The sequence below is a fragment of the Jaculus jaculus genome, chromosome 18 (genome assembly GCF_020740685.1).
Source record: "Jaculus jaculus isolate mJacJac1 chromosome 18, mJacJac1.mat.Y.cur, whole genome shotgun sequence".
In the NCBI taxonomy this organism is placed as follows: domain Eukaryota; kingdom Metazoa; phylum Chordata; class Mammalia; order Rodentia; family Dipodidae; genus Jaculus; species Jaculus jaculus.
Window position 1 is genome coordinate 14,620,963 of NC_059119.1, and position 26,167 is coordinate 14,647,129.

At 43.3% G+C, this 26,167-nt stretch overlaps 2 protein-coding genes and 1 long non-coding RNA gene across 19 annotated transcripts in view; 1 reads left to right on the top strand and 2 right to left on the bottom strand.

The window, feature by feature from the left end:
• Positions 1 to 18,010, bottom strand: part of Ppp3cb (protein phosphatase 3 catalytic subunit beta) — a 73,684-nt gene extending 55,674 nt beyond the window's left edge. For 2 of the 4 annotated variants that reach the window (XM_004657917.3, XM_004657916.3), the window contains exon 1: positions 17,920 to 18,006. In XM_004657917.3, the coding sequence (XP_004657974.1) occupies positions 17,920 to 18,004 (85 nt within the window). In that variant the 5' untranslated portion in view covers positions 18,005 to 18,006. Of the gene's footprint in view, positions 1 to 17,919 lie in introns of all 4 variants that reach the window. The other 2 variants (XM_045137392.1, XM_004657918.3) reach the window with 2 other exon arrangements.
• LOC123455780 lies at positions 17,869 to 18,904 on the top strand. The gene is made up of 3 exons (XR_006634136.1): positions 17,869 to 17,932; positions 18,137 to 18,221; positions 18,699 to 18,904. It is a non-coding gene; the product is annotated as an uncharacterized LOC123455780 (long non-coding RNA).
• A 2,229-nt stretch (positions 18,905 to 21,133) lies between these two features.
• Positions 21,134 to 26,167, bottom strand: part of Usp54 (ubiquitin specific peptidase 54) — a 112,196-nt gene continuing 107,162 nt past the window's right edge. For 12 of the 14 annotated variants that reach the window (XM_045137199.1, XM_045137198.1, XM_045137193.1 and 9 more), the window contains 2 exons: positions 24,985 to 25,171; positions 21,134 to 22,783 (listed from right to left, as the gene is read on the bottom strand). In XM_045137199.1, coding sequence (XP_044993134.1) covers positions 22,218 to 22,783; positions 24,985 to 25,171 — 753 coding nt within the window. In that variant the 3' untranslated portion in view covers positions 21,134 to 22,217. The remainder of the gene's footprint in view (positions 22,784 to 24,984; positions 25,172 to 26,167) is intronic. The other 2 variants (XR_006634117.1, XM_045137200.1) reach the window with 2 other exon arrangements.

The window sequence follows — 26,167 nt, forward strand, 5'->3', positions numbered from 1 at the left end:
AAGGAATGTGCCACCACACCCAGCCCCCATTGCTTTCTACTCCATCTAGAACAAGGCCTTAAAACACATTATGTTCAACTAAATGGCAAGTAAATTTCAAATTTAAAAAACTCAAAGTATGTTTATCACCAAAGATAAATAATTATGTACATTATAATCAAATTTGTTCCCATGAGTAAACCTACTGTTTAAAACTTCATAATCTTTTGTTGTTGTTGTTCAAGGTAGGGTCTTCCTCTGGCCCAAGCTGACCTGTAATTCACTACATAGTCTCAGGCTGGCCTCAAACTCTCAGCAATCCTCCTACCTTCATCCAGCTCCCAAGTGCTGGGATTAAAGGTATATGCCATTATGACCCACTTAAAATTTATAAATGTTTGGGCTGGAGAGATGGCTTAGCGGTTAAGCGCTTGCCTGTGAAGCCTAAGGACCCCGGTTCGAGGCTCGGTTCCCCAGGACCCACGTTAGCCAGATGAACAAGGGGGCGCACGCGTCTGGAGTTCGTTTGCAGTGGCTGGAAGTCCTGGCGCGCCCATTCTATCTCTCTCCCTCTCCCTGTGTCTGTCGCTCTCAAATAAAATAAAAAAAAAAAGAACAAAAAAATATTTAAAAAAAAAATTTATAAATGTTAATGAACTGATTTCTAGTTTCTTTAGAAACCTAAAACACAAATTTCTGAGATTAGGATAGGAATACATTTTCCTTATTAAACAAAGAAAACTTACCATTCTATCCAGTAAAAGAAAGAGTACTTAATTTTTAAGATGCTGTGCTTTATTTTATTTTGTTGAGACAGTATCTTGTGCAGTTGGACTGGCCTCAAACTCACTACAGTGGCCTTGAGTCTTTGAAGCCTCCACGTCCTGAGTACTAGAATGACAAGCATGTGTGCACTACCACATGCTTCAAAAAAAATTGTGTGTGTATGCACATGCAGAGGGAGAGAGAAACAGGGAGAAAGAGAGGTAGGGAGAAAGGGAGGGAAGAGGAGAGAAAGAATATGGGTATACCAGGACCTCTTGCCACTGCAAATTAACTCCAGATGGGAGTGCCATTTTGTGCATCTGGCTTTCCTGAGTACTGGGGAATTAAACCTGGGCTGACAGGCTGACAAGCAAACACCTTTAACTGCTGAGCCATGTTCCCAGCCCAGTTGCTGTACTTTAGACCATGCGTTCTTTCCTAACAACATAATTCTATTAATGGATGGATTCTGCTCAAAATACAGAACTTCCTAAAAACTCACCCTAAGGACATTTCCCCTACTCAACCAGTCATAGTTGGCACTGCATGCTCACACATACTGTGAATGCTACACTGCAGTCACTTTGAGGTGCTGACACTTTTTTAAGGATTTTTTGGTAAATGGAGAAAAAAAAAGAATTTTTTGGTGCTGGGCGTGGTGGCACTCAAGAGGCAGAGGTAGGAGGATCACGGTGAGTTCAAGGCCACCCTGAGACTACATAATGAATTCCAGGTCAGCCTGGGCTAGAGCAAGACCCTACCTAGAAAAATTTAAAATAAAATTGTTTCGGTGAGTATGATGTATGTATTTCTGAGTGAGTGCCAGCATGTCATTATTCAAATGAAAAAAAAAAAAAAAAAACAACTTCCATACCAATCAGCTAGTTACCTGTACGCCTATACTTCATCAACCTCCCTCCCTCCCTCCCTCCCTTCCTTCTGTCCTTCCTCTCTCTGGAACAGGTACAAAGTGAGTGGTAGAAAAATGCTACCCATTCATAGGGAAGTCAATGACAGCTATCAGGTATTAGTGTTCTTCAAACAATACAACACTGTAAGTAAAAAAAAGTTTCTCAAAAGAAAGTATATTTCAACGTGTCAGTAAGTAAGAAAACAAATGAGAGTTGGGGGGGTATGTATGGTGTTGTTTTGCAGCTGGAGAGGTTGCAGCAGGAACAACCTGTCTAGGCCAAAGGGAATCGACCAAATATAATTTGGCCTTAAAAAGTTAGGAATGGGGACTGGAGAGATGGCTTAGCAGTTAAGTGTTTGCCCGTGAAGCCTAAGGACCCTGGTTCGAGGCTCTATTCCCCAGGACCAACATTAGCCAGATGCTAACACGTGTATAGAGTTCATTTGCATTGGCTAGAGGCCCTGGCATGCCCATTCTCTCTCCTCCCTCCCTCCCTCCCTCCCTCTCTCTCTCTCTCTCTCCCTGGCACTCTCAAATAAATAAATAAATTATTTTTAAAAAAAAAGTTAGGAATGGTGGTTCACACCTTCAATACCAGTATGCAGGATTCTCAGAAGGATCAAGAGTTTAAAGCTAAACCCTCTCTCCAGCCAGGGAAACTTAAAAAGCACCCAAAAGAACTAATTAGGGGTGTGGTATGGATTCAAGGCTGGAAAGGGAATGAATTACAGCATTGTTTCCAAAAGAAAAAAACTAGTTGGAAATAAAATGTCCACAAGGACCTACATAAGCATAACAAACGTATCAAAGTACCAGTACAAAAGCTGGAGCCTACAGCAGAGGCACATTTGTCATCCCAGCAAGAACAGGACTAATCACTATGAAGGACTTGGTATACTTAGTAATAAAATGGAACTTCTTGGGGAAGTTCTTATAGCCAGCCTATCTGAGCTACAACACAGGGAGAGAGCCTATCTCAAAATATATAAATAAAGCCGGGCGTGGTGGCTCACGCCTTTAATCCCAGCACTCGGGAGGCAGAGGTAGGAGGATTGCCATGAGTTCGAGGCCACCCTGAGACTCCATAGTGAATTCCAGGTCAGCCTGGGATAGAGTGAGACCCTACTTCGAAAAACCAAAACAAAAATAAATAAATAAATAAATAAATAAATAAATAAATAAATACACATACACACACACACACACACACACACACACACACACACACACACACATATATAAATAAGAGGCTGGGAGATGGCTCAGTGGGTAAAGTGCTTGCTATATAAGCATCAGTTCAGACCCCTAACAACTACATAAAAGGCTGGGAGCCATGGCATACACCTGTAATCCCAGAGCTGGGGTGGTGTAGACAAGATGATCCCCAAGACTGCTGCTAGCTTGTCTAGCCAAACCAGTGAGTGCCAGGTTCAGTGAGGCCCTTTTGCAAAAATAAATAAGAAAATAAATAAGGTAGAGAGCGATACAGGAAGATAATTGATGTTGACCTCTAGCCTCTACAACCACACACACACCACACAAACATACACATGCAGAAAATTAGTAAGTAGAATTTAGATTGAAGTAAATGCTTCTATACAGATCTAAATAATTTCCATCAAAAATCAATATTCTGGGGGCTGGAGAGATGGCTTAGCGGTTAAGCGCTTGCCTGTGAAGCCTAAGGGCCCAGGTTCGAGGCTCGGTTCCCCAGGTCCCATGTTAGCCAGATGCACAAGGGGGCGCACGCGTCTGGAGTTCGTTTGCAGAGGCTGGAAGCCCTGGCGCGCCCATTCTCTCTCTCTGTCTTTCTCTCTGTGTCTGTCGCTCTCAAATAAATAAATAAATAATTAAAAAATAAAAAAAATAAAATAAAATAAAATAAATCAATATTCTGGGCTGGAGAGATGGCTTAGTGGTTAAGGTGCTTGCCTGCAAACTCTAGGGACCCAGGTTCAATTCCCCAGTACACACATAATCCACATGCACAAGGTGGCATATATGTCTGGCATTCATTTTCAGTGGCTAGAGGCCCTGATGTACCCACTCACTCTTGCTGCCTCTTTCTCCCTCTCTCTTAAATAAATGATTTATTTTTAAATCAGTATTTTCACGGGGCATGGTGGCACACGCCTTTAATCTCAGCACTCAGGAGGCAGGTAGGAGGATCACTGTGAGTTCAAGGCCACCCTGAGACTATATGGTGAATTCCAGGTCAGCCTAGGCTAGAGTGAGAGTCTACCTCAAAAAAACAAAACAAAAAAAAAAAAAACCCACAATATTCTGGGCTAGAGAGATGGCTCAGCAGTCAAGGTGTTTGATTGTAAAACCTAACTACCCAGGTTCAATTCCCCAGTACCCCCATAAAGCCAGACTGCACAAGGTGTCTCATGCATCTGAAGTTCACATGCAGCAGCTGTAAGCCCTGGCATGCTCATTCCATCTGTCTCTTTCTCTCTCTCTCTCTCGCTCACTCACTCTCTCTCTTGCTCTCTCTGCTTGTAAATAAGTAAATAAACATATTACCAGATGCTCAAAACTGGTGCATGAATCTGGAGTTCATTAGTGGTGGCTAGAAGACCTGGTGCCCATTCTATCTCTCTCTCCCTCTCTCTCTCTACTTGCAAATAAATATTATTTTATTGTCTGAGCTGGAGAGATGGCTTAGCAGTTAAGGCACTTGCCTGCAAAGCCAAAGGACCCAGATTTGATTCCCCAGGACCCACTTAAGCCAGATGCACAAGAGGGGACACACATCTGAAGTTCATTTGCATAGGCTGGAAGCCCTGGCATGCCCATTCTCTCTCAAATAAAAATAACTACCTTCTTCCCTAACACATACACAAAACTAGCCCTTCACAAAATGTTTATTTTTGTAGCTTAATTAAATCTTGGTTCACCTAAAGGAAAACACTTTTCTTCAAAGTAGACAGTACTTACTGTCCCATTGGCTACTACTTCTTTCAGCTCTCCATTGCCTTTTGTAATATCGTTACTTTTTCATGTCTAAAATCCACAACTTCAGGATCCTCTATTGCTCTGGTTTTATTCTTTTGTTCTCCATCTGTCCAGTTATTACATTAAGAACCCAGAGAATGACTTCTTATCAACTCATCCACCCACTATTAAACTTGAGTGCTGGACTAGAGTATGGCTCGGCTTACAAAGCATGATTGCCTGGGTTTGCCTCTCCAGTATCCATGTAAAATCAGATGCACAAAGTAGGGAATATTATCTGGAGTTCTATTTACAGTGGCAGGAGGCCCTGGCATGCCAATTCATATTCATTCATTCTCATTCCTCCCCCCCATTCACCACTTGCAAATAAATAATGAAATATTTAAAACATGAATGGGGGAGCTGGAGAGATGGCTCAGTAAAGGTGCTTGCTTACAAAGCCTCATGGCCTGAGTTCAATTCCCCAGTACCCATATAAAAAGTGAGATGCACAAAGTGGCACATGCATCTAGAATTCACCTGCAGTGGCAAGAGGCCCTGGAGTACTTTTTTTAATTAATTAATTTATTTATTTATTTATTTTTTGAAGCAAGCCCAAGAGACTAGCTTTTTTTATTTTGTTTTTTATTTATTTTATTTGAAAGAGAAAGAGGAAGAAACAGAGAGAATGGGCATGAGTGAGCCTTCAGCCACTGCAAATGAGCTCCAGAAGTACGTGTCACCTGATGCATCTGGATGTGGGTCCTAGGGAATCTAATTTGGGTCCTTTGGCTTTGCAGGCAAGTGTCTTAACTGCTAAGCCATCCCTCCAGCCCTGGCCTTTTTATTTTTTCTTTAAGATTTTATTTTTATTTATTTATTAGAGACAGAAAGAGGGAGGGGGAGAGAGTGAGAAAGGATGCGCCAGGGCCTCTATCTATTGCAAACGAACTCCAGACACATGTGCCCCCTTCTGCATCTGGCTAACATGGGAGCTGGGGAATCGTATTTGGGTACTTAGGCTTTGCAGGCATACGCCTTTACCACTAGGCCATCTCACCAACCCTCCCTTTTTTACGAGAGAGAAAACTGGTGGGCCTCTGGCCACTGGAATTAAACTCCAGATGTATACACCACCTTTTGCACATGTGTGACCTTGAGCATCTGGCATGTTTCCTTCTTTACTTATCACCTTTAATTCCAACACCTGGGAGGCAGAGACAGGAGGATCGCAGTTAGTTCAAGGCTGCCTTGAGAGACTACATAGTGAATTCCAGGGCAGCCTGGGCTAGAGTGAATCCCTACCTAGAAAAGCCAAACAAAAAAATTTTTTTGAAAAAAAAAAAATTAAGTGCTATTGTTAACTTTCTCAACTCCAAATCTTTTATTCTTCAAAAACTCAATTTTCTTACATCCTTAACGTTATGAAACTAGCTCATGTTCTTATTATCTATCTCTACAAAAAAAATCCAATTTCAAAAAAAAAAAAATTCAAGGGCTAGAGAGATGGCTTAGCAGCTGGGTGCTTGCCTGTGAGGCCTAAGGACCCCTGGTTCAAGGCACAAAACAAATAAGGACCCACGTTAGCCAGATGCACAAAGGTACGCACATGTCTGGAGTTCATTTGCAGTGAGTGGCTGGAGGCCCTGGTGTGCCCATTCTCTCTCTCTCTCTCTCTCTCTCTCTCTCTGCCTCTTTCTCTCTCTGTTGCTCTCAAATAAATAAATAAAAATTAACAAAAAAAAAATTAAAAAATCAAGCCGGGCATGGTGGCACATGCATTTAATTACAACATTCTGGAAGGTAGAGGTGAGAGAATCCTTATGAGTTCAAGGCCACTCTGAGACTACATAGTGAATTCCATGTCAGCCTGGTCTAAAGTGAGACCCTACCTTGAAAAAACAAAAACAAACCAATTTCTACATTCATCCTCAACTAAACAAAGCACAACTAGATTGACTTAGTCAGAAATTAGTTTAGGGGCTGGCTCCTATGGATGAAGTGCTTGCACTGCAAGCCTATGGACCTGAGTTGAAAACCTTAAGGCCCATGTAAAAGTCAGAAGCTGTGACTGGCTTCTGCAATCCCAGCATGCCTAAGGTTAGACTGGACAGAGGTGGAGACAAAAGAATTTCTTGAGAAGTTTATGTACTAGCTAGTGTGGCAAACAGAGCAGTGAACAAGGAAGCCTATCTTGAAACAAGGTGGAAGACTAAGACTGACACCCAGAAGTTGCCCTCTGATCTCCATACATATGCCATGGCACGCATGTGTTCCTTCACACACATACACATGCATGAAAAATAAATTTTTTAAACTTGTGTTTAAGTTTTCTTTAAACTTATTTTATTTGAGAGAGAGAAAGCAAATGAAATGTGCATGCCAGGGCCTCTAGCAAACAAACTCCAGATGCATGTGCCACCTTGTGCATTTGGCTTTATGTGGGTAAATGGAGACTCGAACCTGGGTCCTTTGCTTTCCAGGCAAGTGCCTGAACCACTGAGCCATCTCTCCGGACCAAAATTTGTCTTTGAGGCAGGGTTTGGTCTCTCTGTATAGCTCAGGCTGGCATGGAAATTGCAAAACTTTTGTCTCCACCCCCAAGTGCTGAGGTTAAAGGCAAGTACAACATGCCTGGTAATAGTTTCTTAATGACTAAAAAACTGAAGAAAAATAAACCCCTGAATCTTTTTTTTTTTTTTTAATTAATTTACTTGAGAAAGAGACAGAGGCAGAAAGAGAGAATGGGTGCACCAGAAGGGCCTCGAGCCACTGCAAATGAACTCCAGACACATGTGCCACCTTATGCATCTGGCTTACGTGGGTCCTGGGGGTTAGAACCTGGGTCCTTTGGCTTTGCAGGCAAGTGCCTTTACTGCTAAGCCATCTTTCCAGCCCCACCACCCGAATCTCATTTTTAAAATCTTTCTCAATTTGACTATTCTCAGTCTTTTATATATAATTCCAATCTTTGTTTCCAACTATAATTGCCAATTTAACAAATTTCTAAAGAAAATTTAATCTTATGTTCTCATAAGAAAAGTGGTATCTGGGCTGGAGAGATGGTTTAGTGGTTAAGCACTTGCCTGTGAAGCCTAAGGACCCCAGTTCGAGGCTCGATTCCCCAGGACCCACGTTAGTCAGATGCACAAGAGAGAGCATGCATCTGGAGTTCGTTTGCAGTGGCTGGAGGCCCTGGCGAGCCCATTCTCTCTTTCTCTCTATCTGCCTCTTTCTCTCTATGCCTGTTGCTCTCAAATAAATAAATCAACAAAAAAAATTTTTAAACAACTGGTATCTGCTTCACTCCCATATGCAATCACTTATCCAATAAACATCTACCTTCTAATATTGAGAGTCTGTCTCACATCTGGTTTTTTTTCTTTCCCTTAATTCATGCTTTGGCCATCCCTCATTTGAACTACTCTGCTGATATAACTAAGCCTAATTTAAGCCTCTGTCTCTTTAATAATTTGTTCCACATAGTATTACCAGAGTTAGCTTTCAAAAAGATAGTACATTGGTGTTCTACATTAAAACCTTCAAAACCAGTACTAGTGATAGCTACTATTGGTTCAGTATTCATCACATGCAAGGCTAGGCATTATGGTACATACTTAATATAAACTATCCTCAACAGTTACATAACTCTATAGAGTAAGATTTTATTAGCTCTAGTTTATAGATGAGAAAACTAAGACTTGTGAATGTTAAGATCTTGCTCATATGAGAAGGCTATTATTATTAAGGGGCAGAGCTAGTTTTCAAAGTCAGGCAGTCTAACTGCAGAAATTGTGTTCCTAATAATCCAGAGGCTATCCTGCTTACAAGCTTAAATTTCAGCTCCTTAACCTGGTATGCAAAAAAAAAAAAAAAGAAAGAAAGAAAAGAAAAGAAAAAAAGACCCTCACCACTTGCCGCCACTCCTTGTCAAGTACATTAGGTACTATTTACCATATATTTCATCTTTTCTTTCAAACTCTGTAACTTTCTACTTCTGTTTTCTCTACTCCATTTCTACCTTCTGTGTCTGGAGAAATCTTTCAAGGAGTATGTCAAAACATTTTGATGTCTCTTTTCAAATTAAATCCTCAATTCCTTTATCATTCCAGCAGCCCTTTGTTTTTCACTGATCTTATATACAATAATGTCTCTTGTCTACACTCCTGAGCTAAAAATCCATTTTAAGCTTTTCTTTTTTGAAGAGGGTCTCATGAATACCAGGTTGGCCTCAAGCTATGTAGATGAGGATGACTCTGAATTTATGATACCCCCCACTTCTACCTCTTGAGTGCTGGGATTACAGGTACATGCTACCGTATTTCATTATGCAGCACTGCGAATCAACCCAGAGTTTTGTGTTAAGCAACCACTCTACCAACTGGGCTACATCCCTGGCTCCTTCCTTAGTATTTTATTCAATTGTACATCTACAGTGCCTAGCAAAATGCATTGTACATGCAGGTATTCAACAAATGGTGTACAAGTAAATGGGTCTACCTTCTACTGATTTCAATCCTACCCATCCTTCAAGGTCTCTTTCCTTTTATATATACTAAATAAAAAGTAAAATAAAAGTTCCCCACACCATTCCAGCCCCAAGTCATTACCACTTCCTTCAAACTCAATTTATTGGCTTTGCTACTTAATCTGGTATTTATCAATCATGCCTAATCATATTCATCCTTATGAAATACACTAACTTTTCATGAGTATTATTTCTCCAAGAATCAAGACTATTTGGGAGCTGGAGAGATGGCTTAGTGGTTAAAGCGTTTGCTTGCAAAGCTAAATGACCCAGGTTCGATTTCTCATGTAAGCCAGATGTACAAGGTGGCACATGCATCTGGAGTTCATTTGCAATGGGTGGAGGCCCTGGAGGACCCATTCTCTCTATTATCTATTTGCCTCTTTCTCTCAAATAAATAAATAAAAATAGCCAGGCATGGTGGTGCACGCCTTTAATTCCAGTACTCAGGAGGCAGAGGTAGGAGGACCGCCGTGAGTTCAGGGCCACCCTAAGACTACATAGTGAATTCCACGTCAGCCTGGGCTACAGTGAGACTACCTCAAACAGCCAAAAAAAGTAGACTATTTTACTTCTGACACTTTTGGTGTTTCTTATACTTCTGAAGCATGTGGCAGGAACTGAAATAATTGTTATTTGATAACTCTGATATCCTAAAATAAATTTTATATACACAGGTATGAAATATTTTTATAATGAAGTGAAGTCATATGTTAGGAACTAAAAAACACCTCATTTAATAAATCAAGGTTCCTTTAACCAAACTTTGCCTTACAACTCTTGCCAATTCATTCAATAATTCTGTAACCTGAAGCTTTTGGATTTCTATTGAGCAGCTGTATTTCCCACTTGGCATTTTCCTTCTAAGATAACTTGTTACCATAGTGTTCTCTCTCCTCTCTTATACACATTATATTCTCTGTTCCTTTGCTTTCTCTAGGACACATGGTACTAAAGATTTATTTTAGTACAGTTATAGTTTAACGGGGGTGGAAAGAGAAAGAAAAATCATTTTAAGGAGTTATCTTTATGCATAAGTCTACAAAATATTCTGTAAATAAAAACTAAAATTAAAAATGCTATAAAATAGAAACAACACTAGCAAACATCATTGAGGTAGCTATGTGACCCCCAAGACCTATGTGGATCATCCAGAAATTATTATGAAAATAAACAATCCTAGTAAAGGTGCTGGAAACAGTTTTCTCAAATGACCTCAGATCTACAAGCAGGACATGACAAAAGAACCTAAATGAATCATAAGGCTGCCCACCAAAAGCATTAACAAACGCACTTCAGAATTTTGGTGCAATCTGAAAGTGATAATTTGTGGTCAATGAAGTCTATGAAATAAGGAGGAAATGTTGAATGTAAAAGAAAGCTGTCACTTGTGTGGGGTGTATGCCCATAATCCCAGCATTTAGGAGATGGAGGATGATCAGGAATTCAAAGCCAGCCTTGGGCAAATATTGAGTTTGAGGCTACTCAAACCTACATAAGATCCAACCTCAAAAAACCAAAAGGAGGGGCTGAGGAGAAGAAAAGGAAAGAAAAGAGGACCTGGAGAAATGGTTTAGTGGTTAAGTGTACTTTCTGCACAAGCATAAGAGCCTGAGATCCCTGTGTTCAAATCTCCAGACCACACAAAAACATTTGGGTGTGGTCATTTTAGCCTTTTAGGCCAGTCCAGTAAGGAAGCAGAGACCTGGGAATTGCCATTCATTAAGAAACTTGACTTAAATTAGAAGGATGGAAGAATGTTCTGTGTTCCACTCCCGCCACTCCAGGCAAATAAATGGGGCATCACCAGGACACATATACATGCATATAACACACACAGATTTTTTTTTTCCTTTTTTGGTTTTTCGAGGTAGGGTCTCACTCTGGCTCAGGCTGACCTGGAATTCACTATGTAGTCTCAGGGTGGCCTCGAACTCTCAGCGATCCTCCTACCTCTGCCTCCCAAGTGCTGGGATTAAAGGCATGCGCCACCACGCCCGGTTACACACACAGATTTTTAAAAAGAGAAAACTGTCACACTGTAGATGTTAAAACTGCATAATGGGGACTGGAGAAATGGCTTAGTAGTTAAGGTGCTTGCCTGCAAACCCTAAGGACTCAGGTTCAACGCCTCAAGACCCACATAAGCCAGATGCACATGGTGGCACATGCCATCTGGATGGAGTTTGTTTGCAGTGGCTAGAGGCCCTGATGCACACCTCCCCCCTCCCTACCCCTTTCAAATAAATAAATAATCTTAAAAAACAGCATAATTCAGACATTCTCTAAATGATAAAAATAAGTTTTACATTAATAAAATCTAAGCACAGTGACAATCCAGCTACACAAATTTGAAAGTTAGTCTATATAGCAAAACCCACATTATTTTAGAGTAAGAAAAGAACTTGGACAATTCAGGTCAAGTAAATTTGTAGGATGATGAAGGAAAGCAATATACCTAAACTCAAGGAGGGAAAAAGGGAGGAAGGGGGGAGGGTGTTGTGTGTGTATTGAGGCAGGATCTCACTCTGTAGGTTAGGTTGACCTAAACTCACAGGGTTACTACCTTAGTCTCTCAAGTGCTTAGATCACAGTTGTAAGGGGCCACTATGCCCCCCAAAAGGGTTTTGTGTTTTAAGTCAATGTTGCTGAAGAAGCAGTAAGGCACATGTGAAAAAAACTGCCCCATGTCTTACCTTGTTTGTTTCCATCTTCTTATTTGAAACATTAAAAGGGGAAGGGGGATCTGGCATGGTGGCACACACCTTTAATCCCAGTACTGGGGAGGCCAAAGGTAGGAGGATCACTGTGAGTTTGAGGCCAGCCAGGAACTACATAGTAAATTCCAGGTCAGCCTGGGCTAGAGTATAACCCCTTCCTTGAAATACAAACAAAAAAAGCCTGGACTGGAGAGATGGCTTTGCAGTTAATATGTTTGCCTACAAAGCTTAATGACTCAGGTTTGATTCCCCAGTACCCACATAAGCCAGATGCACAAAGTGGCGCATGTTTCTGGAGTTTGTTTGCAGTGGCTAGAAGCCCTGCCACGCCCATTCTCTCTGTACTCTACTTGCAAATATATAAATAGAAAAAACATTTTTTTTTAAGCCTAACAGAAGTTAAAGGGACATTAAACTACCTCACCTAAAGCACTTGTGCTAAAAATAAAAAGCTTTTGGTTTGTAGCTGTTGTTTTGTTATATGCCCCAGAATGGTCTTGAACACATGATCCTCCTGTCTCTGCCTTCCAGGTACTGAGATTACAGGCATGTGACATGAGCTAGCAACTAGAGTATTAGACTCAGAATTGAGTTTTCTTTAATGAGAAAACCTAATTACACATAACGAGTGACATGGAATTGCTATTAACTGTGACAAGCTCTATAGTACTCAAATTTCCCAAATTTTAGAAGTGAATTTCAAAAATGTGGTAAGTATAAGATCTATATCCCCTTAAAAATCTACATGCAAGGCTGTAGAGATGGCTTGTCAGTTAAGACACTTGCCTGCAAAGCCAAAGGACCCAGATTTGATTTCCCAATACCCCTTGTAAACATGCATCTAGAGTTCATTGGCAGTGACTGGAGGCCCTGAGGTGCCCATTTTCTCTCTGCCTCTTTCCCTTTCTCAAATAAATAAATAAATAAATAATATATATATTTTTTAAATCTACATACAGGGGCTGGAGGGATGGCTTAGCAATTAAGGCACTAGCCTGCAAAGCTAAAGGACCCAGATTCAATTACCCAGGACCCTCGTAAGCCAGATGTACAAGGTGCCACATGCTTCTGGAGTTTGTTTGCGGCGGCTGAAGGCCCTGGTGCACCCATTCTCTCTATCTGCCTCTCCCTCTCTCTGTCTCTCACTCTAAAAAAAAATAATAATTAAAATCTACATGCAGGCCAGGCATGGTGGTGAACCTCTTTAATCCCCAGCATTCAAGAGGCTGAGGTAGGAAGACTGCTGTGAGTTTGAGGTCAGCCTGGAACTACAGAGTTCTGGGCTAGAGCAAGATCCTGACTCAAAAAACAAAACATATGCTTGCAAAGCCAAAGGACCTTGGCTCAATTCCCCAGTACCCACGTAAGCTAGATGCACAAGGTGGCACGTGTGTCTGGGGTTCGTCTGCAGTGGCTGGAGCCCTGGCAAATTCTCTCCCTCTCTCTGTCTTAAATAAATAAATAAATAATATTAATTAAAAAAAAAAACAACAACAAAACAACATGACATTCAGGGCTGAAGGGATGACTCAGTGGTTAAGGCACTTGCTTGTAAGACCTAAAGGTTTGATTCTCCAGTACCCACATAAAGCCAAATATACAAAGTGGCATGTGCATCTGGAGTTCGTTTGCAGTGGCTGGAGGCCCTGGTGTGCCCATTCTGTCTGTTTCTCTTCTCTTTCTACCTGCAAATAAATAAATTCTACATGCAACAAAATGTGGGCCTTCTGAGTACAAGGATAAAGTGTAAAATTTAGAGACAGTAAGAAAAGTTCCAGGAAGTAAAAAGATATTTGTACACCGGGTGTGGTGGCACACACCTTTAATCCCAGCACTTGGGAGGCAGAGGTAGAAGGACTGCTGTGAGTTCAAGGCCACCCTAAGACTACAAAGTAAATTCCAGGTCAGACTGGGCTAGAGCAAAACCCTACCAAAAAAAAAAAAAAAAAAAAAAAGACACTTGTATTATTTATATATGTAAAACTAGTACCACACCCTGGACTTAAAAGAAACCTGCACCTTACTTATTTTTGGTATGTATGTGCATGCGTGCATGATTATGTGTGTGAGTCAGGGCATCCACATGCCACAGCCATGTGTGTGAAGGTCAAAGGGTAACTTCAGGTGCCAATCCTTGCCTTCTACCTTGAGACAGAGTCCCCTGTTTTCATTACTGTTCACCACTGCCTTTGCCTGGCTAGTTAGCCCATGGGCTTTAGGGAGCCTCTCCTGTCTGTACCTCCCTTCTCATGGTGGAAGCACTGGGATTGCAGGTGCCCACCACAACGTCCAGCTTTTATGTGGGATCTAGTGATCCAAATTCAGGTATGCCTGCGTGGCTTTATTTATCAATCCATCTACCCTCCCTCTGGTGGCCTGCTACACTGGTGTTCCCACCTCCCATCTTGCCTTTGCCTCCTACCTTAAAACATCCTCAGCTTCCAGCTTCTTACATGGGGTCCCGCTTAATCCACTGAGACCCCTTTTTTCCCGTAAATTTTGCATTGTGCCACTATGCAGCATAGCTAGCCTTGAACTTGCAGCAATCCTCTTGCTTCTGCCTCCATAGTGCTGGGATTACAGATGTGAACCAGCAAGTATAAACAAAATCTACATTTTAAACAAATTAAACTTATCTATACACAGTGGTCCTTCATCTTCAGGTAACCAATATTCACAATCAAATATAACAGTATGGTACAATAATAAATGTAAGATACAAATATAAGCCTGAAGATGAAATTTTTTTTTTGTAGCCGGGCATGGAGGCGCACGCCTTTTTCCCCAACAATTGGGAGGCAGAGGTAGGAAGATTGCTGTGAGTTCAAGGCCACCCTGAGATTCCATAGTGAATTATAGGTCAGCTTGGGCTAGAGTGAGACCCTACTTCAAAAAGAAAAAAAAAAATAGTGGATTTTTGGACCCATATGAAAGGTGGACTTCCAAATAACTGCAGAGAAAGGTAGAGACAAGACTCTTTGCACAGAGCAAACTATTCTGCTGCATACTACCTCTAAGCATGTGATCTGTATCAGAAATTCTAACTGGCTAAAAATTCTATAAAGAAATGAAAATTCAGGCTGGAGATGCCTTAGCAGTTAAGGCACTTGCCTGCAAAGCCTAACAACCTGGGTTTGATTCGCCATTACCCATGTACAGACAGATGCACAATGTGACACATGCATCTGGAGTTTGTTCGCAGTGGCTGGAGGTCCTGGCGCACCTGTCTTGCTTCTCTTTCTGCTTGTAAATAAGTAAATAAAAATATATTTAAAAAATAAAAAAGTTAGTGGGGGACTGGGGGGCAGGCCAGAGAAATTGCTCAGTGATTAAGGTGCATACCACAGAAATGCCAAAGTACCCATGTTCAATTCCCCAGGACCCACATAAGCCAGATGCACAAGGTAACACATGTGTCTGGAGTTCGTTTGCAGCAGTTGGAGGCCCTGACATGCCCATTCTCTTTCTCTATCTGCCTCTCTAATAATTAAAAAAAAAAAAAAAATGAGCCTGAGCCAGGCATGGTGGCACATTCCTTTAATCCCAGCACTTGGGAGGCAGAGGTAGGAGGATCACTGTGAGCTCGAGGCCACCCTGAGACTACATAGTGAATTCCAGGATAGCCAGAACTGCAGTGAAACCCTACCTCAAAAAAACAAAACAAAACAAAACAAAAGTTAGCTGGGTGTGGCGGCACAAACCTTTAATACCAGCACTCAGGAGGCAGAGACAGGAGGACTGCTGAGTGTGAGGCCACCCTGAGACTACATAGTAAATTCCAGGTCAGCCTGAGCTAGAACAAGACCCTATCTCAAAAAAAAACAAAAACAAAAAAAACTTAAATATGAAAATTTGTCTCCACGAAGAAGATGGAACTAAGTGCATGAGATATGCTAACCATGTTATAGAACCAAAAATTTTCCAGACTAAACAGCTCCTTTCCTACTAAACTTAAAAAGAAAAAAGGCTTGCTGGGAGTGGTGGTGCACACCTTTAATCCCAGCACTGGGGAGGCAGACGTAGGAGGACTGCTGTGAGTTCGAGGCCAGCCTGAGACTACATAGTGAATTCCAGGTCAGCCTAAGCTAGAGCAAGATCCTACCTTGAAAAAAACAAACACAGAGAAAAGAAAAAAGGCTTTAATTTCATAGCCAATCAACTGTCAATGACTGGTCATGCACTCAAAATTCACCCCTAAGGAATCTGCCTTTGGCTTGGAGTCTCATTTCTACTGCATTAAAGCAGTACAGGAGAGCTGGATAAATGGCTTAGCAGTTAAAGGATTTGCCTGGAAAGCCTAAGGACCCAGGTTTGATTTCCCAGTACCCATGTTAAGTGATGCATGCGTCTGGAGTTCCTTTACAGGGGCTAGAGGCCCTGGCACACCCATTCTCTGTCTTTCTATCTGCCTCTTTTCCTCTCTCTCAAATAAATAAAATAAATCAAAAGTGGAGCTAGGCATGGTGGTGCACGCGCCTTTAATCCCAGCACTTGGGAGGCAGAAGTAGGAGGATCGCCTAAATTGGAGGCCAGACTGAGATTATTTAGTGAATTCCAGGTCAGCCTGGGCTAAAACAAAACCCTACCTCGAAAAACCAAAAAAAAAGAATCAAAAGTGGTAGGAGGATCACTGTGAGTTCAAGGCCACCCTGAGAGTACATACATATTGCCAGGTCAGCCTGGGCTGGAACAATACCCTACCTTGAAAAAAAAAATCATCATCATCATCAAAGAAACTGATTGAATTTTTTACTTTTTTTAAAATTATTTGAGAGAGAATGGACACCTCAGGGCCTTCAGCAGCTGCACTCAAACTCCAGACACACGTGCTCCTTTGTGCACCTGGCTTACATGGTTCCTGGGGAATGGAACCTGGGTCCTTTGGCTTTGCAGATAAGAGTCTTAACCGGTAAGGTGTCACTCCAGCCTCAGACTGAAATTTTTTAATTGAAAAATAAAGCACACAAGGAAAAAGTTTTCTTGTTTTTAAGTCTTTTAATGGAAAAACAGGGTCATATCTCAAAACTGGGCTAACTGTTTAAACAGTTTGCCAATATATTTGGGAAGGTGAATAAATAAATGACATCTATTTCAAAAATAAATGTAAAAAAGATACAGAAACCTTTATAATTCCAAGTTATTGATCAAGGTACATGGCAAAGAAAAGTCATTTTGAAATTGTTTTTAGTATCCATAGTAGTATCTGAAATTGACGGGCTTAAACTACTCTCAATTAGCCCTCAATTCCTCTATTTTAAACAAATCTGCTTATGTCCTGTGACAATCACCCACTAATTCTTCCCTGACTCAGAAACATCTCACTTTTCCTTGTGGAGTATGTGGTGTGTGTTGCAAGATGGGAAAGGATAACTAACCCCTTTTGGCCAATACTGATGGTATTGTAGGTAAACAGTTCTTTCCATGCCCACGACCTGATATTTATTTATTCCCTCTTTATGCAGCCGCCTCCCGAGCCTGTTCTGCACTTCCAAAAGTCTGAGGCTGCTATAAACCCTGCCCTGGTCCAATCCCATATGGTTCCAGCGTGGGCGCGGGGTGCGCCCGAGGGCCGAGCGCGAACCCCGGCGCTGGCTGCCTGGCATCAGCATCCCGGCGCGGATAGGGAGGACGGCTGTCACCGGGGAGGGAGCAGGCGTGGGCCAGCGCCGAGCCAGCGGTTCCCGACTGCTCGTCGCCCCAGCCCCGCGTGGCTCACGGTGTCGGGGGAGGGGGGGAACCTCGCAGGCCCCCGGCCAGGGACCTGGGTGCAGCTGTCGCGAAGCCGGAAGCTCGTGCCGCGGTCCCTGCGGCGCCGCGGTGACAGGCCGAGGGGGATCGGGCGGCTAGAGAAGCCCGGGTGCAAACCACCCCGGGCCCGAAGACGTACATACGGGACACCGTGGAGCCACCGGCCCGGCCCGGCCCAGCCCAGCAGGGGCCCGCCCAGGGGCCACTCCCCAAGGGAGGCAGCCAGTCACTCGCCCGCCCGAGCCGGCCCTCTCCCGAGGGGAGGCTCCCGCCCGCCCGCCCGCCCGGCTCCTCACGCCAGGCCCCCCAGGGCTTCGTCCACCTCTCACCTTTGACGACGCGGTCAGCCCCGGGAGGGGGCGGCGGAGGCGGGGGTGGGGGCGGTGCAGCCCGGGCCGGCTCCGGGGCGGCCATGCTGGGCCCGGGGCTCGGCTAAAGTGCTGGGCCGGGCAGGGTTGGGGGGGGCGGGGGAGGCGGCTACCAGAGCCAAGCGGCGGCGCCGCCGGGGAACATGGCGGACCCTCTTTTTTTTTTTTTCCTTCACAGGGGCTGAAGACCGTCATGCACCGCGCCGGCGGGGGCGGGGGCAGAGGCGGGGCAGGCTTCAGGGACTCCTGCAAAATTACTGAGGGTACAGAAGACGCGGGAGCGGGACAAGGGATCGGGTTAAAATTACTTGCACGAGGAAACGTAAGGCTAGAGTGCCCGGGGATTAAAAAGAGAGCAAGGAAAAAACCGACACTAGCTCACAATGAGCTCTCAGTAAAAATGAAGGGGTGATCAAACTTCAGAGTCTCCTAAAAAACAAACGAACACTTTACCTACCACTGGACGAGATTGTAAAGCCTTTGAGAAAAGACCATTCAAAATGAAATTTGAGCTGGGCGTGGTGGCGCACGCCTTTAATCCCAGCACTCAGGAGGCCACGTGGTAGGAGAAGCGCTTTGAGCTTGAACCAGTTTGGGACTAAAGAGGGAGTTCCAGGTCAGCCTGGGATAGAATAGTCAAAGAATCTGCAAGATTCACCCAAAAGGGCAATACTCTTCTTGGCTCATTCAGAAAATGGATTTGTAAAGGAAATGGAAATTATTATTTTGTGCATCCACAGGACCTGTGCCCAGGTGGCTTACAGATACAGATACCTAAGGTGATAAACATTCGTGGGGTTGAGAGACAAGAACCGCTGCTCCGTCAATAATGAGTGACTGGATGGATATGGAGAGATGGCTTAGCGGTTAAGGCGTTTGACTGCAAAGCCAAAGGACCCAGGTTCAATTCCCCAGGACCCATGTAAGCCTGATGTACAGGGTAGTGCATGTGTCTGGAGTTCATTTATAGCAGATAGAGGCCCTGGCGCACCCATTTGCTCTTTCTCTGCCTCTTTCTCTAATAAAAAATGTTTTTAAAATGACTGACTTGGGCTGAAGAAATGCTTAGTGGTTAAAGCACTTGCCTGTGAAGCCTAGGGATCCAGGTTCGATTCCCCAGTACCTACATAAGCCAGATGCACAAGGTGGTGCATGCGTCTGGAGTTCAGTTTGCAGTGGCTAGAGGCCCTGGTATGCCCATTCTCTCCTCTCAATCTACATTTCTGTCTCAAGTAATTAAACAAATAGATGTTTTTAAAAGTGCTTAATAATGACTGAGTGCAGGTACCAGGTATGTTGAAATCATGTTCAAGGATCAGCATATGTACACAGCAAGATGGTGAAGGATCCAAATAGAATGGAACAAGAAACCCCTGCACATCCTCCTACTCTAACATTCATGTTCAGAATCTGTTCACAGTGGAGGGTGATGACTGGGTAAGTAGAATAAAGGTCTCAGCGCCCTTTCACTTCTTTGAATCGCAAAGATTCTGAGACCTGAGGTTTTAAAAAATGAAGGATAGGGGGCTGGAGAGATGGCTCAGCAGTTAATGCACTTGCCTGCAAAGCTTAAGGACCCAGGTTCAGTTCCTCAGTACCCACATAAAGCCAGGTGTGCAAGATGGCACATGCATCTGGAGTTTGTTTGCAGTGGCTGGAGACCCTGATATGCCCATTCTCTTTCCCTCTCAAATAAATAAAATATTGTTAATAAATAAAATGAAGGAGAGCCCAATGGACACTCTTTCCAAAGGGAACTCAAAAATATCAGAGGGAGGGAAGGGACTCTTGGGTGTGAGAAAGGGGTGAAGATGGCTCTTTCTGGCATAGAAGCACTGTAACACTCAAGGTGAAAGGAAAGTGGCAGGAGACCATAGGAAGAAAGCAAGAGACAGGAGACACATCACAGACTGTAAGGTAGAAGGAGGTCACCAAGAGTGCACGAACCAGGAACGAGTTTGTCAGAGTAATTTGAAAGCTCAGAAACTCTCCTTAGGAGTGGCAGAATGAAGTATGCAATGTATGTGGTCCTCCAGGCAGTAAAGGGATAGGAAACACTACAGCAGCGATAACAAGGAAAAGAACCATTCTTCAACTCTTTGGCTTCTCAGTTTCACTGTACCAAAGGCCATGTCAAGGTGGAGAGGTGACTTAGTGGTTAAGGCACTTGCTTGCAAAGCCAAAAAGGGACCTCAGTTTAATTCTCCAGGATCCACGTAAGCCAGATGCACAAGGTGGTGCATGCATCTGGAGTTCGTTTGCAGTGGCTAGAAGCCCTGGTGCACCCATTTTCTCTCTCTCTGCCTCTTTCTCTCTCTCGCTCTCTCAAATAAAAAGTAAGTTTTTTAAAAAGAAAAATAAAGCCATTTCAGGCTGGAGGGCTGGAGGAATGGCTTAGCAGTTACGGCTTTTGCCTACAAAACCAAAGGACCAAGGATTCCCCAGGACTCACATAAGCCAGATGTACAAAGTGGCACATACTTCTGGGGTTCATCTGCAGTGGCTGAAGGCCCTGGCATGCCCATTCTCTATCTATCTGCCCCCCTCTCTCTAAAATAAATAAAATTTAAAAAAATGTTTTGAAGCCATTTCAGGGCTGGAGAGATTGCTTAGTGGTTAAGGTGCTTGTCTGCAAAGCCAAAGGACCCAGGTTCGATTCCCCAGGACCCATATATGCCAAATGCACAAAGTAGCACATGCGTCTGGAGTTTGTTTGCAATAGCTGGAGGCCCTGGTGTGCCCATTCTCTCTCAGTCTGCCTCCCCAAATAAATTTTAAAAAAATTAAATATTAAAAAAAAGAAGCCAGAAATGAAATTTTTAAAGTGTTTAGGGTTAGAGAAATGGCTTATCAGTTAAGGCACTTGCCTATAAAGCCTAAGGATCCATGTTCAACTCTTCAGATCATGTAAACCAGACGCACAAGTGATGCAAGGTCTCACAAGATGGCACATATATTTGGAGTTTGATTACACTGGCTGGAGGCCCCAGCATGCCAATGCTCTCTCTCGTATAAGGACAAAAAAAAAAAAAAAAAAGAGGCCAGTCTGTTGGGCTTGCCTCAAAAAAATATTTTTAATTAAGCAAAAATAAAGTAAAAACTATTTCACATAGATGTCCACACCTCCCCACCCAACAGAAAACAGCAAGAACATACAAAAGTAAAAGACAAGGGATTAAATAGAACTATCTTATAGATTTATTAATGAAAAATACTTTACAAAAACAGTATGTCTTGCCCTAAAATAGTTTAGCTGATTCTGAAGGTTTACAACGGCGACTGAGCAAGTGGCAGTAATGGCTCTGCTGCTGAGGACAGGAGGGTATGTTAGTATGCCTGACTCTATCTGTTTAGAAGGGCAAATGTTATGTTGGCAGCTCCACAATGTAGACCTAAAGTTTGGGGCACAGCCAAAGTTGACAGGCCATAATACCTGGACAGGTGGGCTGCCCTAAATAATGTGGTCAGAACTATGACCACAAGGATACGTGTCCATCCAAGGATGGGAGATACAGGGAAGACCTAAGGTAAGGTAATTGGGATGGGGAGAAAAAACAAAAGATAGAAGTTCAGGATAGTAGGGACCAGAAAATAAGGGATAAGGTGGAGGTAGGGGCATAGCAGTATGCAGGAATAAAATAATGACTTTAAAATGATAAGGAATGGCTAGTGTCCAGATTAATATAATGTACTCAATTTTAAAGTGGCTCAAATAAAGCCCTAAACAGCAAATACTTCCTTTTGCTAGGGGGATCAATCTCACTATACAGCCAATGCTGACCTTGGACTCCTGATCCTCCTGCCTCCATCTCCCATGCACAAGGATTACAGGCGCATCATTGCGCCCAGTTTATATAGTGCTGGGGGTCAAACCAAGGGCTTCGTGCATGCTAGCATTCTATTGACTGAGCTGCATCCCCAGTCCTAAAGTTGAAACTTCAAGTATTCTCCAAGAGCCAGGACTCTATAGAGGTTCTGGAATCCCCTAGGAGAAACTGTCAAATCTTTTGTTGTTAGTTTGTTTTTAAAGTCAGGGTCTCCAGTAGCCCGATCTGGCCTTAAACTAGTTTTCCCCACTTCCACTTTCCAAATGCTGGGATTATAGGTGTGTTCCACCATGCCTAGTCAGAAAATGCCAATACTATGTTGGGATGAGAATAGCACAACCATGGCAGGGATGCAGGGTATCAACTCTGGCGCTGTACAGTTTTATATAGAATAGAGAAAGGTGTGGCTCCAGGAAAATCAAGGGATAGCCCTTACCACCTGCTGTGTTGCATGATCCTAGTCCTATTCTGCTCTCTTCCAGGGGCATCTGCTAGGACAAACGGAAACCCCTCGTCCCCTGTCCCTATCCTCCTGTACCTAGGTTGGGACATGTAACTGCTTTGCCTCCAGTCATCATCTGGGGGCATATCCACTCTTCGAGGACCAGGTGTTCGAGACCCCTGGACAGGACCCGAATTCCAACCTGACCTCAGGGGTAAATGAAGACTACTGGATGATGGGGACACCAGGTGAGCAGTAGGAAGGGGAGGAGGTGAATGACAAAGATCCCCCCAGGACCGAGCATGAGGAACTTGAAGGCCCTGGCTTCTTTCTGGCAGTGTGGCAGTGTGGGTTAAATGCGGAGTGCCTGCTGGAGTAGTTAGGAATCTGGCTCCAGCGTGCTGGTTGGATTCTGACCATGGCCCCCAGGAAGCATCAGTTCTGGAACGATGGGGAAGACTCCGGTAGTTCAAAGTCCTTCCTGTGAACTTGATCCCTTGGGAAGTTTCACTCCTGTCACACATAGCCAGAAAGTGTTGGACACTCCTCGAAGTTCCTGGAAGAGAAAAGAAACCCAAAGACTAAGCATTTTTAGAAAATAGTGTTCCTTCCCAGAGGACACTGCTGGCTGGTCTACCTATCACTTCCTTTCTCCAATAGCACACATCACAAGGGAAAGCAGGAACCCAGCTTTGCTTTTTTTTTGGTTTTTTGAGATAGGGTCTCACTCTAGCCCAGGCTGACCGGGAATTCACTATGTAGTCTCAGGATGGTCTTGAAGTCTCAGTGATCCTCCTACCTCTGCCTCCAGAGTTCTGGGATTAAAGGCGTGTGCTACCACATCTGGCTAGTTTTATCTTTTTTTTTGGTTTTTTTTTTTTTGGTTTTCCGAGGTAGGGTCTCACTGTATCCCAGGCTGACCTGAAATTCACTCTGTAGTCTCAGGGTGGCCTCGAACTCACAGCAATCCTCCTACCTCTGCCTCCCGAGTGCTGGGATTAAAGGCGTGCGCCACCACGCCCGGCTAGTTTTATCTTTTTAATTCTTTTTATTTCTATTTTTAGTAGTAATGGAGATTGAACCTAGGGCATAATGCATGCTAAGTAATCACTCTACCAGTGAGCTATATCCCAAGCCCTAAAATTCTTAATATGTTAAAATCAATTCTTATCTTCATCTCAAGCAAATGAAATAGTCTTAGATGTTGCCATACCTGCCTCACTCCATATAACCCCTTCACTAACACACATGAATGCATGCACACACACTTCACATAACATAACAGACACCAAGTATGGTTCATGAAGATAGCAAATACATTTCCTTGCAAACTCTTGGAGCAAATACTGTAAAATCTCACTTGGCTTTTCTTAACATGGTACCTCCTTCGCTCTACTTAAGCTCCTTCTCCTTAAATACTTGCACAATTCTGAAATCAATATTTTTGTTCATACCACTCCTCCCCCCATACCAATATAGAATATCATGTGTGCGCACGCACATGCAAAAACGTGTGCAGAGGCCAAAGAGCACTTGGTGTCCTCCTCCTTTACTCTCCTGTCTCATTTCCTTCCTGAACCCAGAACTGCTATTTTTGGTCTGACTGACCAGCAAGCCCAAGCCAGTCTCTGGTTTCTTCCCACAGAACTGGGGTTGCAGAAGCATGTGGCCAAGACCAGCTGTTCACATGGGTGCTCAGTAATTGAAACCAAGGCAATTACGTACCTTTCAGGCCTTGTTTATGAGGCAAGTGCTCTTGCCAGCTTTGCCATCTCCTCAGTTCCTAGAATGTCTTTTCCACCATCACACTAGTGACATTGTGGGCTGATTTGTTCTTTGTAGTGGTAGACAGGGACTGCCTTGTGCATTGCATTATGTTTAGCAGCATCTTTGTCTCTGCCCCTTTGGTGACAAGTCTTATGTCCTCTCTCCCCACTGAGAACCCCTGCTTTAAAATGTAGATTGAGGGCTGGAGAAATGGCTTAGCGGTTAAGTGCTTGCCTATGTAACCTAAGGATCCCGGTTTGAGGCTTCATTCCCCAGGACCCACGTTAGCCAGATGCACAAGGGGGCGCACGCATCTGGAGTTCCTTTGCAGTGGCTGGAGGGCCTGGCATGACCATTCTCTCTCAATCTTCCTCTTTCTCTGTCTCTCTGTTGCTCTCAAATAAATAAATAAAGCTAAACAAAAAAAAAAAAAATTTTTTTTAATGTAGATTGAACACATAAGGAGAAAAAGGAGAACATCTTACAGTGGAGGTCAACAAAAGCCAGAATGATACTACTTGCCACCCCAGGGACCACTGGGTCTATACAATGACAAGAAATCTGCAGAGAAAGGGGTTTTCCAGCATGCCATTCACCCTTAGTCTCCTATAGCATCCCTCAGCTACAACTCAATAAATGGAAGGACAGAAAATGAGGTAATATAAATCACTTTCAGTTTGGTGGGGAGATCCCAAAGTCTAGGTGTTAACTACCCTTCATCACATAACACCTTATTCTATCATGACTAAAACAGTACATTCTCAAAGCTGGAGGCGCCAATTTGATCCTGACGTAAGGAGCTTGAAACATGGTGTCTAAAGTATGATTCAGTAATAACTCATCAAGATCAATGCTCGATCTTTAGGCAGTAATTCATATTCTTATAGTCTTACTCTTTTCCACTTGGGACATCACACCTTCCCACCAGGTATATTGATTTGACACTGAAAAGGTACTATATTCCAGCACATATTAGACTGGAGGAGTTACCTGGGGGTCTATAGGGCTCCCCTGCCCCGCTGGGCATCAGGACATCTGGGGACAGGAACTGTGGTTGGGGAGGGTAGAGATGGGGATCATAGAGAAATACAGGAGGGTCATGGATGGCAGGGAGGGAAGAGGAGCTGGAACAATGGTGCCCGGTTTCCAAAGTCTTTTTCCTCACGTTTGATGAATCCTTATAATGAGACAAGACAAAAAAACACAGAGATGAGGATTAACACATGGCAGGATGTGGTTGGATAAACACAGTGAGGCAAGCAGGGGGAAATGGAGGGAACTAGAGCACAAACCGAACCCTTTCTAGAAGGAAAACAAGGTACTTTACCACTTTCCCTGTCAGCCCTTCTAGTAAACTCTGAAGTTCACATGTTCTTTCTTTTACCAGTTTCATCAGATCCCTTACTTCTCTACCTCTACCATTCAGATTCTCAGCAAACTCTCTAATGCTAACAAAACAAATTTAAAAATAGGGGCTGGGGCTTACAGTGTTGGTGAATGCCTATAATCTCAGCACTCAGGAGACTAAAGCAGAGGGATCACTGTGGTTATGAGGCTAGCCTGGCCCATATAGTGAGTTCAAGGCCCATCTGGGCCACATAGGAAGATCCTATCTTAAGAAAACCAAAACCAGAGGCTGGAGAGATGGCTTAGTGGTTAAGCACTTGCCTGTGAAGCCTAAGGATCCTGGTTCGAGGGTTGATTCCCCAGTAACCACTTAAGCCAGACGCACAAGGTGGCGCATGCACCTGGAGTTCGTTTGCAGTAGCTGGAGGCCCTAATGCCATTTGCTTACACTCGCGCATGTGTTCCCTCCCTCTCCCTCTCTCTCTGTTACTCTCAAATAAATAAATAAGTAAATAAAAGAAAACCAAAACCAAACAAACAAATATAGTAAGAAGGATGTTGCACAATGGTAGAGCACTTACCTAGCATATACCAGGACATGGGTTCAATCCCAGTGCCACAATAAATAAATAGATAGATAGATAGATAGATAGATAGATAGATAGATAGATAGATGGCTCAGCCTAACAACCCAAGTTTGATTCCCCAGTACTCATGTAAAGCCAGATACACAAAGTAGCTCATGCATTTGGAGTTTGTTCACAGCATGTGCAGGCCCTTGCAAAGAAATAAATATAATATATTTAAATATATAACATAATATATA